Here is a 15,789-nt window from a genome sequence, read left to right as displayed (position 1 = left end):
CAAGGGTCCAACGAGGAATGGATCCCCTGGGTCACAACGTAGGACTGTGCTCTCCCTAGGGAGGCCTCCTGGGCTGCAGCACAGTCAGAACAACACAGAGGGGCTGACGGTAGCCAGAGGGTTTCACCCTAGGAGACTTAGCCTACACGAGCGTCAGACCTCCCCAGAGCTGCACAAAGGTTCTTCAGAAAGTAGCCAGTCCTGGCATTGTCCACTCAATATGTTCCACCTGAACTTAGAGTGAAACCCAGACTCATTTGCCCTATGGGTCCTTCCCCATCTGACCTTCACCTGCTCCTCTCCATCCTCCCCTCCCAGCTCACTCCTCCCACTCATGACCAGCCAGGCTGTTCTTTATTCCCTACTATTGTAGGTGTGCCCACCTGGTCTCTGCCTCGGGGCCTGTGCACTTGCCCTCTCTTTTGCCTAAGATGCAGCCCCCAAGCTCAGATCACCCATGAATGCCTCCCTCTTGTCTTTCTGCCTTTGTTCAGATTTCATCTCTCAAGATGCCCTCCTTCTCACTGTCATATTTCCTCCCCACCCCAAGGCAACCACCGTCTATGCAGTCATCCTGTTTATTGTATCCTTAGCTCCTCTCACCAGTTGAATTCTTCATTTATTTTTGTTGTCTAACTCTCCACTTAGAATACAAGTTTCATGAGGGCAGGACTGTGTCTCTCACATTCAATTCTATATTGCTTAGGCCCTAGATCAATAAGTAATATTTACTGACTGAATGAATGAAAAGAGGGCAGCCCCCACCCACCACCACTTGCTCCTCCCAATCTCAATGTGGACACTAGGATTTCTTTCTCTCAACTGCAAAACACCGTGCCCGAGAGACTAATTCACCTGCTTCAGTCTCTCCAGACATAACTGGTTAGAAATCGCTGTGGGGGAATCCGGATCTGCACTCTTTTTCTCTTCATCCTCTACCCTCTTCCCGTCCCCCACAGGGTCAGCCACCTGGCAGGGCATCTGAATGTCCCAGCTGGACCCAGATTTTGCCCAGGTGCTGCACCCCCTGCCTTGCCCCACAGACCTTTGTTCTCCCACAGGCTCCCTTCTCAAAGCAGAGCCCTGAAGACTTCAATGATGTCAATGAGGCCACCTGTTTGTGATATGCAGGCACAGAAGAAAGGCACAGCTCCCCATCAGTTTCATGGAAAATAACTCAGTGCCTGCTGGGAACCAGCTGCTGGAGATCCCTACAGAGAGCTTCCACTGGGGGCAACCCTTCCAGGAAGGAGTTGGGGAGAGAGAACCCTCACTGTGGGGAATGCTGATAAGAAACCAGTCACACAGCTGCTCTATTCTCACACAAATCTACCCCTTGCGTGGCTGGAACTGATGTTTCCCTGGAGGTGTCCAGAAAGCTGATGTAACACAGAGCCTATAAAAGCTGTCGGTCCTTAAGGCTGCCCAGCGCCTTGCCAAAATGGAGCTTGTAAGAAGGCTCATGCCATTGACCCTCTTAATTCTCTCCTGTTTGGCGGAGCTGACAATGGCGGAGGCTGAAGGTAAGAAAATTGAACCAGATTTATTCACCAAAACAGAGAAGTTCTTCTCTTAAGAGGCCTCTTTCAAAATTTTTCAAAGTGTTTATATATGTTGGCCCCCGTTCAGAGAAAAATGTACTCTAATGCTCTTGGAGGGGATTTTAAATTAGTTCTAATTTTATTTGGCTCATCTGACAATGTCCATAAAAATATCAAAAGCGTATAGAATTTTACTGGGTAATTTACTGCTAAGAGTTTATGTTTTGGAAATAAGCATAAAAGTGTCCAAAGATATATGTATAAATATGTGCACTTACATAATTGTAAACTACAACATGATTTTTCATTATTTCTTATGGTAAATCCATAAAATGGAACACTCTTTTTTGCAACTTAAAAAAAAATGATGGCTGGGGGCGGTGGCTCACGCCTGTAATCCCAGCACTTTGGGAGGCCAAGGTGGGTGGATCACGAGGTCAGGAGTTCGAGACCAGCCTGGCCAACATGGTGAAACCCCGTCTCTACTAAAAATACCAAAATTAGCCAGGTGTGGTGATGCGTGCCTGTAGTCCCAGCTACTCGGGAGGCTGAGGCAGGAGAATCGCTTGAACCCGAGAGGTGGAGGTTGCAGTGAGCTGCGATCATGCCACTGCACTCCAGCCTGGGTGACAGAGCAAGACTCCGTCTCATAAAAAAAAAAAAAAAAAAAAAAGACTGATCTATAATGTGTCCATAGACCACATTAAGAGAAAAAAGAGATCTGAAGTTTGTGTACAATATGATGGTTCTTATGTTTGAAATATATACATTCAAGCATTTTAAATGTCTAGAAATAGAAGAGGAAAGGAAAAGGAGTGGAAGAATTTACACCAAGGTTTTAGTGATGATTGTTTCTGGATGGATGGGGTTATGGGAGTATATGGGAGAATAAATAAAAATAAAGCTTTGTTCCTATGTAGGTGGGGTTTTTGACCATTAGTCAAAATCTTGGTGGGATTTTGAATTAGTACTAATTTTATTTGGGCCCATCTGACAATGTACATAAAAATATAAGAATTTACCAAATAATTTTAAAAAATTTTATAGAAAAAAAATTTTCACTATGTTGCCCAGGCTGGTCTCGAACTCCTGAGCTCAAGTGATCCACCCGCTTTGGCCTCCCAAAGTGCTGGGATTACAGGTATGAGTCACCACGCCCAGCCCCTTACCGGGTCATTTCACTGCTAACAGTTTATCTTTAGGATCCAGTTATTTTTCCTCTTCCCCTTTTCTCTTTCTTCTCTTCTTTCTCCTTTTTAATAACAGCTTTATTAAGATATGATTCATATACCATAAAATCCACCATTTTAAAGTATACAATTTAGTGTTTTTTAGTATATACACAGAATTGTGCAACAATCACCACTATCTAATTCCAGAACATATTCTTCACCCCCAAAAGAAACTGTCTCAGGCTCAGCATGATGGCTCAAGCCTACAATCCCAGCACTTTGCGGGGCTGACATGGGAGCATTGCTTGAGGCTGAGAGTTTAAGACCACCCTGAACAACGTAGTGAGACCTCGACTCTACAAAATTAAAAAAAAAATTTTTTTAGCCAGGCATGGTGGTACATGACTGTAGTCCCAGCTACTCTGGCGGCTGAGGTGGGAGGATCACTTGAGCCCAGTAGTTTGAGGCTGCAGTAAGCTATGATTGTGCCATCTCAATCCAGTATAGGTAACAGAGTGAGACTCTGTCTGTCTGTCTGTGTCTGTCTCTCTCTCTCTATATATATATATATTTATATATAGTCTCTATATATAGTCTATATATAGTCTATATATAGTCTCTATATATAGTCTATATATAGTCTATATATAGTCTATATATAGTCTATATATAGTCTCTATATATAGTCTATATATAGTCTATATATAGTCTCTATATATAGTCTATATATAGTCTATATATAGTCTCTATATATAGTCTATATATAGTCTATATATAGTCTTTATATAGTCTATATATAGTCTATATATAGTCTTTAGTCTATATATATAGTCTCTGTATAGACCAATGTTTTTTATATATATAAATATATCTAACATAATATATATAACTGTATATTATATATAGACTAATGTGATGAATATTAGTGTGCAAGTTTCTGTGTGGATATATATATATATATATGTATGTATATATATGTATGAAGAAAGTCTGTATTCACTACCATTCACTCTCCATTTCTCCTGATGTCTCCAGCACAAGGAAACCACTACTCTACTTTGTCTCTATAAATTTACTTATTCTGGATATTTCACATAAATGAAATCATGTAATATGTGGTATTTCACTTAGCATAATATTTTCAAGGTTCATATATATTGTAGCATGTATCAGTACAATCAGCCCTCAGTACCTGTGGGTTCAGCATTCATGGATTCAACCAACCATGAATTGAAAACATTTGAAAAAATAAGGGTTGGTTACGGAACATGTACAAACTTTTTTCCTTGCCGTTATTTCCTAAATAATATAGTAAACAACTATTTACACATCATTTACACTGTATTATAAATAATCTAGAGATGTTTTGAAGTGTACAGGATGTGTGTAGGTCACATGCAAACACTAAGTCATTTTACATAAGGGACTCCAACATCCATGGATTTTGGTATCCACAGGGAGTCCTGGAACCAATCATTCGTGGACACCAAGGGATGACTGTACCTCATTTCTTTTTATTGCTGAATAATATTCCAGTGTATGGATAGACCATGTTTTATTTATTCATCAATTGATGAACATTTGGCTTATTATGACTAATGTTGCGATGAATATAGTGTACAAGTTTTTATGTGGACATTTGTTTTTATTTCTTTTGGGGATATGCCTAGCAATAGAATTGCTGGGTTATGATAACTGTATGTTTAATCTTTTGAGGAACTGCCAGACTGTTTTCCATGGCAGCTGTACCACTTTACAATCCCATAAGCAGTGTATAAGCATTCCAGTTTCTCCATGTCCTTGTCAACACTTGCTGTTTTCTGTGTTTGACTCTAGCCATCCTAATGCATGTGAAGTGATATCTCATTGTGGTTTTGATTTGTATTTCCCTGATGACTAATGATGCTGAATATATCTTTACATGCATATTGGCCATTTATAGATCTTCTTTGGAAAAATGTCTATTCTGGTTCTTTGTCCATTTTAAATTGGATTATTTGCCTTTTAATTATTGAATTGTAAGAATTCTTTATACATTCTAGAAATCAAGTGTCTTTTAAAAACCATCCTTTTTTTCCCAGGTTGATCTATAAATTCAGTGCAATTCCAATAAAAATCCCAGTAAGAATGTTAAATAGATACAGACATGCTGACTCTAAAATTTATATGAAAAAGCAAAGGAACTGGAATAGCCAAAAAATTTTTGCAAAAGAACAGTAAAGTTGGAACAGTCATGTTACCTAATTTTAAGACTTCTTATAAACTACAGTAATCAAGAAGGTGTGGTTTGCCAAAAGGATAGACAGAGAAAATTGAAATAGAATAGAGCTCAGAAATAGATCCACACAAATATGGTCCATTGATTTTTGACAAAGGTGCAAAGGCAATTTAATGGAGAAAGGACAGCCTTCTCATCAAATGGTCTTGGAACAATTGGACACCCATATGCAAAAAATGAACTCAACCTAAGCCTCATTTCTTACACATAAATTAGTTCAAAATGGATCATAGATCTAAATGTAAAATGTAAAACTATAGTATTTTTAAAAAGAAAACATAGGAGAAATCTTTGTAACCTGGGGTTGAGCAAAGAGTTCTTAGACAAGACACCAAAAGCACAACCCATAAAAGAAACTATTACTAAATTGGACTTTATAAAAGATTTAAAACTTTTGTTTTAGGAAAGACACTGTTAAGAGGATGAAAAGACAAGATACAGATTGGGAGAAAATATTTTCAAATTGCAGATGCAACAAAGGACTTGTATTCAGCATATATAAAAAACTCTCAAAACCCAATCATAAAAACAAAAAGCCAAGTTAAAAAAAAAGGGCAAAAGACTTAGAGACACTTACCAAAAAGGATATATAGAAGGCAAATAAGAACATGAAATGATGTTCAGTGTCATTAGCCATTAGGGAAATGTAAGTTAAAACCATGATGGGATGCTGCTACACATCTGTTAGAATGGCTAAACAAAGCAATACAAAAACCTGACAATAGTGTGTGTTGACAAGAATGTGGTGCAACTGGAACTCTCATACATCATTGGTGGATTGTGAAATAGAACAGCTACTCTGGCAAATGGTTTGGCAGTTTCTTATGAAGTTAAATATACACTTAACATATGACCTGGTGATATCACTCCTAGGTATTTATGCTAGAGAAATAAAGACACATGTTCATATGGAAACCTATTAAAAATACAAACCATCCTTCTTCGGGTCCTAATATAGTCTCTATATGTAGAGAAGTTAAAAATACTTCTTCTCAAAGGGTTCAAGATGGAGAAATCAACTGCTTTTGACGTACTTTGGAGTAAGCTAAGTACCATCCACAATTAGCTGCCTACTTGTATGTATATTACATGTGAGAGGTAGATTCCTAATCTCTCAGGGAGGGGAAATGGCCTGTTGTTGACTTTCCTCAGTGCCATCTGTGATCTCTAACAGGCAATGCAACCTGCACAGTCAGTCTAGGGGGTGCCAATATGGCAGAGACCCACAAAGCCATGATCCTGCAACTCAATCCCAGTGAGAACTGCACCTGGACAATAGAAAGACCAGAAAACAAAAGCATCAGAATTATCTTTTCCTATGTCCAGTAAGTAGAAACTTTAGTTTCCTAATAAGGGATATCGAACTCTGACCACATTGGGGTGGGTAGAGGGACTCTCTGTAGAAAGAATTCAGCTGCTGCTAGAGGTGGTAGTGACACTGACAGCCATCGTGATGATGATGGTGATGAGGATGATGGCTGATAGTCACTGATGATGGCTGTGTGCCCGGCACTGGCTCACAGAGGTCCTTCAAGGTCAGCACTATAATAGTACTACAAACACAGCAAGGTTGAGAACTTGTCTGAGGTCACACAAATAGTGAATAGCATGACCAGGGTTAGAACCTACCTGGTCTAGTTCCAGTTTCTTGGCCTTAAAACACTAAACTTTGGTTCCAGATTTTTCTATGCATTTGAATCAGTGGAGGAGCTTTCACACATCCAGACTCCCAGGCTGTACACCATATGATTAGATTATAATCTCTGGGGGTAGACTCCAGGCATCAATATTTTTTATTTTATAGTTTTTATTTTGAAATAAGTATACATTTATAAGTGCTTTTTATAAGTGCCCAGGTGACCCCAGTGTGAGGCCAAGCTGAGAACATGACTCCGCCCTGCAGAGACGCTCAGTGTTTCCTATCTGCCTCTAGTTAATCCTCTCAGCAACCCTCTGGGCAGATGCAGTCTAATCCCCATTCTATAGATAAGAAAACACAGAGAAGTCACCAGGTCCAAGACTAAAAACTAATAAAAATGGGATAGGAACTGAATCCAAGCAGCCTGGCTCCGGAGCCCCCACTCTTACGCCTGTCCCAGTGGTTCTTACACTTGACCATACATCAGAAGCCTGTAGCAAGCTTGTTAAAACACAACTGCTGGGCCCCACCACCAAAGTCTCTATTATCTTATTCAGATGGAGTGTGTGGGACCTGAGAATCTGCATAGCTAACAAATGCCCAGGTGATGTTGATGCTGCAGGTCCAAGTACCACACTTTTGAGAACCATAGCCCTGTACCAATGAAGTTGGAATTTACTTTATCCTTCAAAGAAGCAAAAGAGGCCTCAAATTTCCTGGAATGGTTGCTGAGAAACATATATGCTATTCTTGCTGTGTAAGAAGAGAGGGGAAGAGAAATTGTGGGAAGAGCAAAGGAGGCGAGAAATTAACATTTAACATCTATTGAACACCTATGTGCCAGGCCTGTGGCAGGTGCTTCATATTCAGAATATTATAAACTTCACACAGTAATGAGAAGTAGGCTGTGATATCCCCATTTTACAGATGAGAAAACTGAAGCCAAGAAAGGTTAAATCGCTTATCTGAAGTTATACAGCAGGTAAGTGACTAAAGTGGAAAGAGAACCCAGATTTCTCTACCCTTGTCTTACTTCCTATAATTTTGGACATATGTCCTCTGAGGATATTTGGAGAGACCCTGTCAGAATGTGCAGCAAACTACAACCCTGGGCTGTCCTGTCCAGTGCAGGGCATGGGACTGTCTTTCAGAATGAGGAAGTGGTGATACAAGGGAAGGAAGGAGCAACTAGGGAGGTGCTAAGGTTTGCTTTTCCTTGGGAAAGGTGGCTATGGAAGAAGAAGAGTTGCTTCACCTTTCAACAGCCTTGGATATCAAGTGTCAATGGGAAACAATTCTAAATAAGAAGGTTCATCAGAGAGTTACATGGACATGGGGAACAGGAGAGATGGAAATAGGTAGAAGGAAAGGAATTCTGATTCCAGGCCCATCCTCATAATTTACTTGATACAAGACATAGGCAAAGCAGTTCACCTCCCTGAGCCCATTAAAGTTGACAGTTTGTGGTTTGATGTTGAGGATGGTGGGGTTGGTGATTGGTCTTGGAGAGGTTTAAATGAAAACAGATGTGCCACCACTTTGTAAATTTACATGCCTAGGTGAGCAATTGACTGCTCTGCAAACTCCCTTTGCTTGTGACACTTCTTCAGCCACAGTTGTGTTTTTTCCACAGGCTTGATCCAGATGGAAGCTGTGAAAGTGAAAACATTAAAGTCTTTGACGGAACCTCCAGCAATGGGCCTCTGCTAGGGCAAGTCTGCAGTAAAAACGACTATGTTCCTGTATTTGAATCATCATCCAGTACATTGACGTTTCAAATAGTTACTGACTCAGCAAGAATTCAAAGAACTGTGTTTGTCTTCTACTACTACTTCTCTCCTAACATCTGTAAGTCCTCATTTACACAACCTTCACCCACATCTCCTACAAGCACAGGTTACACACTCTTCTGTCCGGGTTCTTATAATCTTCAGTCTGAGTATATTCCCTCAGAGTCTTCTCTATCTGAGAGAGCAGTAGTTCTCTAACTTACATGTGCGTAAGAATCATCTGGAGAGCTTGTTAAATCACAGATCCTGGACCCCATCACAGATACTCTGATTCATTGGTTCTGGATGGAGCACATGATCTTGCCTTTCTAACCAGCTCCCAGATGAGGCAGAGACAAGGGGCTGATCAGATGGCTACATATTGAGAGGTACTGTGTTAGAGCCCAAAGCAGAGATTCTATGTTCAGCCTGTTTAATAGTAACCCTGGTATCTTCTGCAGTGCCTCTTCAGGGACTGCACCTCCCTATGCTCTGATTCCTTAGATCTTGGTTGGGGTTGTTGAACCTTCATGTTTAACAAGTCCCCCGGATGATTCTGACAAAGAAGACTGGAGAGTGCATGCTAGGAATCTCTGGGCTCACCATTGAAATTTAAGACTGTCAGGTGATTGGAGGCTACATTTACAGGGCTCTGCATTCACAGCACCTACATTCCACTGTGATCCGAAGCAGAATGCCAAGAACATCTGCGAGTGGGTTCATGAGGAGAGCTCCACTGTGGATTTCTTTCCAAGGCCCAGAGCTGACCATGTCACTCTCCTGCTAAAACCACTGACTTCTTGGTACCAGCAAATCTCCAGAGTGCAGCAGTCAAGGTTTTCCCACGCTGGACCCAGGCCACCTTTTCAAGCCTTGCCTCTAGCTGCTGCCTGGCGTGCACCCTATGCTTCAGCCAATCTAAACCATTTTACATCTCCAAAAAGAGCTCTCTGCATTGTTTCTCCACATTTCATCTGTCCAGCTGCTTCCTTATGTACTTACTGGGGAAAGGAGAGACCAAGGGCTGCTTCATGAAGGCTATTTCTGAGCTGAGCTTTGAACAATAGCATGATGAGGGTAGGCGGAGGTGGGAGTCAGGGAAGAGGACTCACCACTGCTGGAGCTGACAGCTGAGGAGTCATGGGAAGAAAGGGAGGATAGAACAGAAGGCCATGAAGTAGTGACTGATGAGACTGGAAAGCTGAGCTGGTGAGAGTGAGGAAGAGCCTTCAAGGGAGGGTGTGACTTTATTTTCTATGGCGCAATTCAGGTATTGGGAGTCTCTCCAGATGCAACACATCTTACAGCACAACTTTAATATGATTCGTTTGGCAATAGTATAAAGATTCCCTCTCTGCCCTGCACCAGTGGGCAGAAATTTCAATGATAAAAGAGGATGAAAACCTCAATATGTGACCCATGGGAAAGATAGAGATGGAATCATACTCAGGAGAGATGTGTTAAGCTCGATGCACAACACAGAAATTAAAAGCAGTCTCTATTTTGATGTTCATTCTTGACCACCTTCACATCCATTTCAGCTATTCCAAACTGTGGCGGTTACCTGGATACCTTGGAAGGATCCTTCACCAGCCCCAATTACCCAAAGCCGCATCCTGAGCTGGCTTATTGTGTGTGGCACATACAAGTGGAGAAAGATTACAAGATAAAACTAAACTTCAAAGAGATTTTGTAAGTACTGCTGCCCAATTCTGTTGGAACAAATGCAGTAAACCCACCTGGCAACTGGGGGATTTGGGGAAGAGAAATTACCATACGTAATTCTCATATATGGGCACTTTTCAAAGAATTGATGTAGAAAGGAAAACAGTGATACTATTCCATTGAACTAAGTTGACTATTTTTCTGAAGATTCTGAGGTCTTTGTCAGAGACTATCAAAACCCCAGGTTTGTCTTCGTAAACCTGAGATACCATTGAAGGAAAAAAAAAATCCATAATCACTTAAGAGTAGGATTGTTGGGATGTTAGAAAATAGAATTGAATTGGTTTGAAACTCTTTTTCACCAGAGGCCCTCATTCTCTAGCCTAGAAATAGACAAACAGTGCAAATTTGATTTTCTTGCCATCTATGATGGCCCCTCCACCAACTCTGGCCTGATTGGACAAGTCTGTGGCCGTGTGACTCCCACCTTCGAATCGTCATCAAACTCTCTGACTGTCGTGTTGTCTACAGATTATGCCAATTCTTACCGGGGCTTTTCTGCTTCCTACACCTCAATTTATGCAGAAAACATCAACACTAGTAAGTCATGTTTTACATTCTTAGCTATTTTGAGCTCTTCGAAGATTGCATACGTAGAAATTGTTAATTTTTAGCCTACCTGTGGCTATTCCTATTTGCAAGCATGTCACATATAGTTGGGAACATATTCATAATCTTAAGCTTGACAATCATTTCTGTGCATTGCTTAATGGAAGAGGAAATTAATGATTTTATTAACTTGAAAAAGATTTATGCAGATAATATGGACTGTTTCCCTTAATTCCTTCTGCAAAGACACAATTAAAAACATCAGGTTTGCAGATTCTAGCTCTAAACAAGGTCACAATGAACACAGCAAAAGGTGAATCAATTGCTTGGCTATCTCAAATTTATGATTACTGTTTAGGGCAAAATGGTTTTGACTTTTTATATATTTACTTGCACACGTAGCTCTTCAAGATCCAACATTCCTAGCTGGCATAAACATGACCATTCTTTTTTTTTTTTTTTTTTCCTGACAGCATCTTTAACTTGCTCTTCTGACAGGATGAGAGTTATTATAAGCAAATCCTACCTAGAGGCTTTTAACTCTAATGGGAATAACTTACAACTAAAAGACCCAACTTGCAGACCAAAATTATCAAATGTTGTGGAATTTTCTATCCCTCTTAATGGATGTGGTACAATCAGAAAGGTAAAGTGAAATACTGATAGCTGGATTTTGTCAAATGCTGAGTGCATGTTGAGCAATGCAGTCAGGGTAATGCTTGCTAGCTGCTGTAACAAACGACCCCCAAATTTTAGTGGCTTAACCACATGATAAGCATGTGAAGACATATAAGTGCACATACCCATTCATACATAACTGCCAAATTGCTGCATTCATTTTCAGGATAAGTAGGGGATGGTTATCTTTCCCAGAAGGTAAAGAACTCTGAAAACTCACTAAAGAGAGTTCGAACATCTATATGCAGTTGGCTTAATAGCCTACCAGTAACACTTACGCAGAAAATGTTTACACCTTGTATTTAGTGAAAATCTAGCTAAATTTTTAGGATCTTCTTCTTTTCCTTTTAAAGACAGGAAAAAAAAAACATTTAAAAAAACCCATTTAAACATGAAGGATATTACTGGAAGTTTGTGATTTGTTCTCCATTTTCTAGAAGTCCCATTCAAGATTTCAAACATTTTCAACCTTTGGTCTCTTTAGGATATATACTATAAACTTTTCACTCAGACATTAAACAGTAACGTAATTGAAAAGAATGGGGGTTAATCCAGAGGAATTGATAAAGACAGAAGTAAATCATCGTATCTTGCCAAAAATGAACGCACAGGGTTTATTACACTGTGAACCCCCAGGGAAGGCAGCTAAGGGCCTTCCTCTTGCAGACCCTTGGTCTACATATATTTTGGAAACTGCCCAGTTAGCCACACTAACTTAAAGCTCCTTAAGGAAAGCAACATATAGTAAGGTGTAATGTCTTTTTAAGACTGGAAATTTGCAATCAAAATGGATTTTACTGTAACTGAAAAAAATTCTGTCTGATTCTATCTTCAGGTCTTTCTAATACAAGCTGTATTTCTCATCTCATACTTTCTTTCTTTCCTAGAATATTTCTTCAATGAAATACATTTAAGGTTTATAGTATTCTGACATGAAAGCTGTTACCTCGTGATTTAAGAAAATTATGTCTGTACCTGCAAATGTTATCCACATCTATGCTCTAAAATATTACTGGACTTAAAATATAAAAATTGAATTCTATCTCGTTCTGCAGGTAGAAGATCAGTCAATTACTTACACCAATATAATCACCTTTTCTGCATCCTCAACTTCTGAAGTGATCACCCGTCAGAAACAACTCCAGATTATTGTGAAGTGTGAAATGGGACATAATTCTACAGTGGAGATAATATACATAACAGAAGATGATGTAATACAAAGTCAAAATGCACTGGGCAAATATAACACCAGCATGGCTCTTTTTGAATCCAATTCATTTGAAAAGACTATACTTGAATCACCATATTATGTGGATTTGAACCAAACTCTTTTTGTTCAAGTTAGTCTGCACACCTCAGATCCAAATTTGGTGGTGTTTCTTGATACCTGTAGAGCCTCTCCCACCTCTGACTTTGCATCTCCAACCTACGACCTAATCAAGAGTGGGTATGTATTAATGTAACTGATGTATGTATGATATTCCTTCCTGTGGAATAATAATTTCAATAAAGTAATTTTTTGTGTTGTGTATATATACATTTTTCCTAGCACTACATGAAATTTCATTACATTTATTCTAATCATTTTATAAAATAGTTACTATGTACTAATTATGAATAATTTAAATTTAAACATTTATGCAGACACAGCTTATATCTAGAATTTTAAGTGTATTCACAAAATATTTGCTGGTAGAAACAAATTTATTTTCTGTTATAAAAGCTCTATTTGCGTTTTGGTTTTTGTACGTTTTGGTTATTTTCAACAAAAATCTAGAAGATTATTTCATGTGCGTTATCTTTAAAATATAACGCCATCAGTAAAACATATGTAGCATTCTTAAGAGAAAAAGTATAACGTTCTTATTTGAAAGGAACAATTTCCTTTTTTCCTTACAATTTGTTGGATTTTAACTACGTCATTCGTACTGATACATTAATGATAAGCACGTAAGGAAAGAAGTTTGACTTCCAATACGTAAGTATTGGTTTTCTGATTAAGTTATATGGACCAGGAATTTTAGAGCTAGAAAGAACCTTGCTATCTCACCCAGGAATCAGGTCTATAGTCTTAACTCACTGTAGTATGAACTAGAGACAGTCTTTTGAGAGAGATTTTTGGATTCACAACTTAGTTGAGAAAACTTTTTAGTATGGAAAAGACTGAATTTGTCTGTATCTTCTAAACATGTTCATAAATTCTGTTCCAGATGTAGTCGAGATGAAACTTGTAAGGTGTATCCCTTATTTGGACACTATGGGAGATTCCAGTTTAATGCCTTTAAATTCTTGAGAAGTATGAGCTCTGTGTATCTGCAGTGTAAAGTTTTGATATGTGATAGCAGTGACCACCAGTCTCGCTGCAATCAAGGTTGTGTTTCCAGAAGCAAACGAGACATTTCTTCATATAAATGGAAAACAGATTCCATCATAGGACCCATTCGTCTGAAAAGGGATCGAAGTGCAAGTGGCAATTCAGGTAAGAAAAAAGCTATTCCATGATCAAAAAGCACATCATGGCTCATAAAATGCTGCTCAAATCCAGTAACTCTTAAGCATGTACAGTTTAGAGATTTATAATAGTAGCTTTAGCAAATAAGTTGAATTTTAAGTATATAGGATTAGTATTTATTTCCATCAGTTGATAATATGCATACCATGTACAGTGTAAGCAGATGATACACTGATAGTTTGCCATTATTCATTTGGATTTTGAGTATAAGTGTAATGTCCTCATCTCTAAAAACAAGTTTCTTTTAGTTTTCTGACTCCTTATTATAGATGGCATAGCAGATAATTGAATCAAAAGCAATGTGTTTTAACTCCTAAATGAGTAAAACAAAATGAACCAGCATTCCACATAATAGCCTATTTGAAAAAAAGTTATTAAAAAAAAAGACAAAGAATCTATTATAGTAATATAGGCTAACCCTGCTTCTTTTGAAAGGCTTGAAACCTGAGATCTGCCCAGATGCATGAAAGGAATGATGGTAAATACTCAAGGAAGGTTCATAATTAAATGGCTTAAGATAAGCCTTAATGAAAGAAAAACTATAAGAAGTTATTTTAGTTGTAAATGGCATTAAAGGACCTTATGATCTCTGTATTTATTCAATATTATTAGCACTATAAAGGAGTATGGTTCTGGTTTGTAGCAAAATATTTCTATGGCAAAAACAGAAAAAAGTTAAATTCAGTAATTTTATAAACGCATTCACTAAGTGGCTTACATAGTGTATCTATAGACACTGGTTTGAAATTAGTTGAAAATTTATAAATGGAAGTCATTATGGAAATACCATCAATATGAGAAAAGTATCTTTTTCCTATTTCAAGGGAATGAACAAATTTTTTTTTTCTGTTGACAAAATGTATTTTGGCAACAATGAGCAACAGTGACCATTAGTAAGTGAACCTGCATTTCCATTTGACTGTTATGCTTGAGTGTTACACGTTTTTCATGTGATATCGAGAAATCAAACCAAGTCAACCATTTGAAACAAGTTCAAAATTAAATATAAATATAAATAAATTCAACTATTTGATAATGGTTCCTCTGTATTGTGTTGGCATTATGCATTATACATGAATTCATATATAAGATTCATAGGATATGTACAGGTATTATAAAAGCTACCAACATTTTATAATATTAACACTTCTTAAAAAGTGATTTTCATCTTGTTTCCAATTTTAGGATTTCAGCATGAAACACATGCGGAAGAAACTCCAAACCAGCCTTTCAACAGTCTGCATCTGTTTTCCTTCATGGTTCTAGCTCTGAATGTGGTGATTGTAGCGACAATCACAGTGAGGCATTTTGTAAATCAACGGGCAGACTACAAATACCAGAAGCTGCAGAACTATTAACTAACAGGTCCAACCCTAAGTGAGACACGTTTCTCCAGGATGCCAAAGGAAATGCTACCTCGTGGCTACACGTATTATGAATAAATGAGGAAGGGCCTGAAAGTGACACACAGGCCTGCATGTCACTGTGTCAGTGTGTTTCATTACAAGATGATGGAAATAAATACCACGTCAGTTGGCTCTCATTTTAGGAACTAAAGATACAAAAATATTACATGAGGCCAAGCGCAGTGGCTCACGCCTATAATCTCAGCACTTTGGGAGGCCAAGGCGGGTGGATCACCTGAGGTCAGGAGTTCGAGACCAGCCTGACAAACATGGTGAAACCCCGTCTCTACTAAAAATACAGAAATTAGCTGGGTGTGGTGACACATGCCTGTAATCCCAGCTACTTGGTGGTAGGCTGAGGCAGGAGAATCACTTGAACCTGGGAGGCAGAGGTTGCAGTGAGCCAAGATCACGCCATTGCACTCCGGCCTGGGCAACAAGAGTGAAACTCTGTTAAAAAAAAAAAAAAAAAAAAGACACGAATTAACACCTCCTTTTATAAATACAAAACATTTTAACC

The 15,789-nt window shown here is 38.7% G+C and overlaps 1 protein-coding gene across 1 annotated transcript; it reads left to right on the top strand.

Annotated features, from left to right (window-relative positions):
• The first annotated feature begins 1,061 nt into the window (after positions 1–1,061).
• CUZD1 (CUB and zona pellucida like domains 1) lies at positions 1,062–15,333 on the top strand. The gene is made up of 9 exons (XM_034931639.4): positions 1,062–1,523; positions 6,166–6,316; positions 8,264–8,478; positions 9,941–10,091; positions 10,447–10,664; positions 11,147–11,319; positions 12,407–12,798; positions 13,562–13,830; positions 15,049–15,333. The coding sequence occupies exons 1-9, from the start codon at positions 1,442–1,444 to the stop codon at positions 15,219–15,221; spliced, it is 1,824 nt and encodes a 607-aa protein (XP_034787530.1). The 5' UTR covers positions 1,062–1,441; the 3' UTR covers positions 15,222–15,333.
• Positions 15,334–15,789: the final 456 nt, after the last annotated feature.

Source organism: Pan paniscus, chromosome 8 (assembly GCF_029289425.2).
Source record: "Pan paniscus chromosome 8, NHGRI_mPanPan1-v2.0_pri, whole genome shotgun sequence".
Taxonomy (NCBI): Eukaryota; Metazoa; Chordata; class Mammalia; order Primates; family Hominidae; genus Pan; species Pan paniscus.
The sequence above is the reverse complement of the archived record's forward strand: the minus strand, read 5'-3'. Positions and strand labels throughout refer to the sequence as shown.

What these genes read in the sequence shown, in the direction of transcription:
- CUZD1 (XM_034931639.4), top strand. Translation starts at nt 1,442, where the DNA reads ATGGAGCTTGTAAGAAGGCTCATGCCATTGACCCTCTTAATTCTCTCC. An exon ending in CTAAACTTCAAAGAGATTTT is followed by an intron (nt 10,092 to 10,446) that starts GTAAGTACTGCT and finishes CTCATTCTCTAG; the next exon opens with CCTAGAAATAGACAAACAGT. An exon ending in TACGACCTAATCAAGAGTGG is followed by an intron (nt 12,799 to 13,561) that starts GTATGTATTAAT and finishes ATTCTGTTCCAG; the next exon opens with ATGTAGTCGAGATGAAACTT.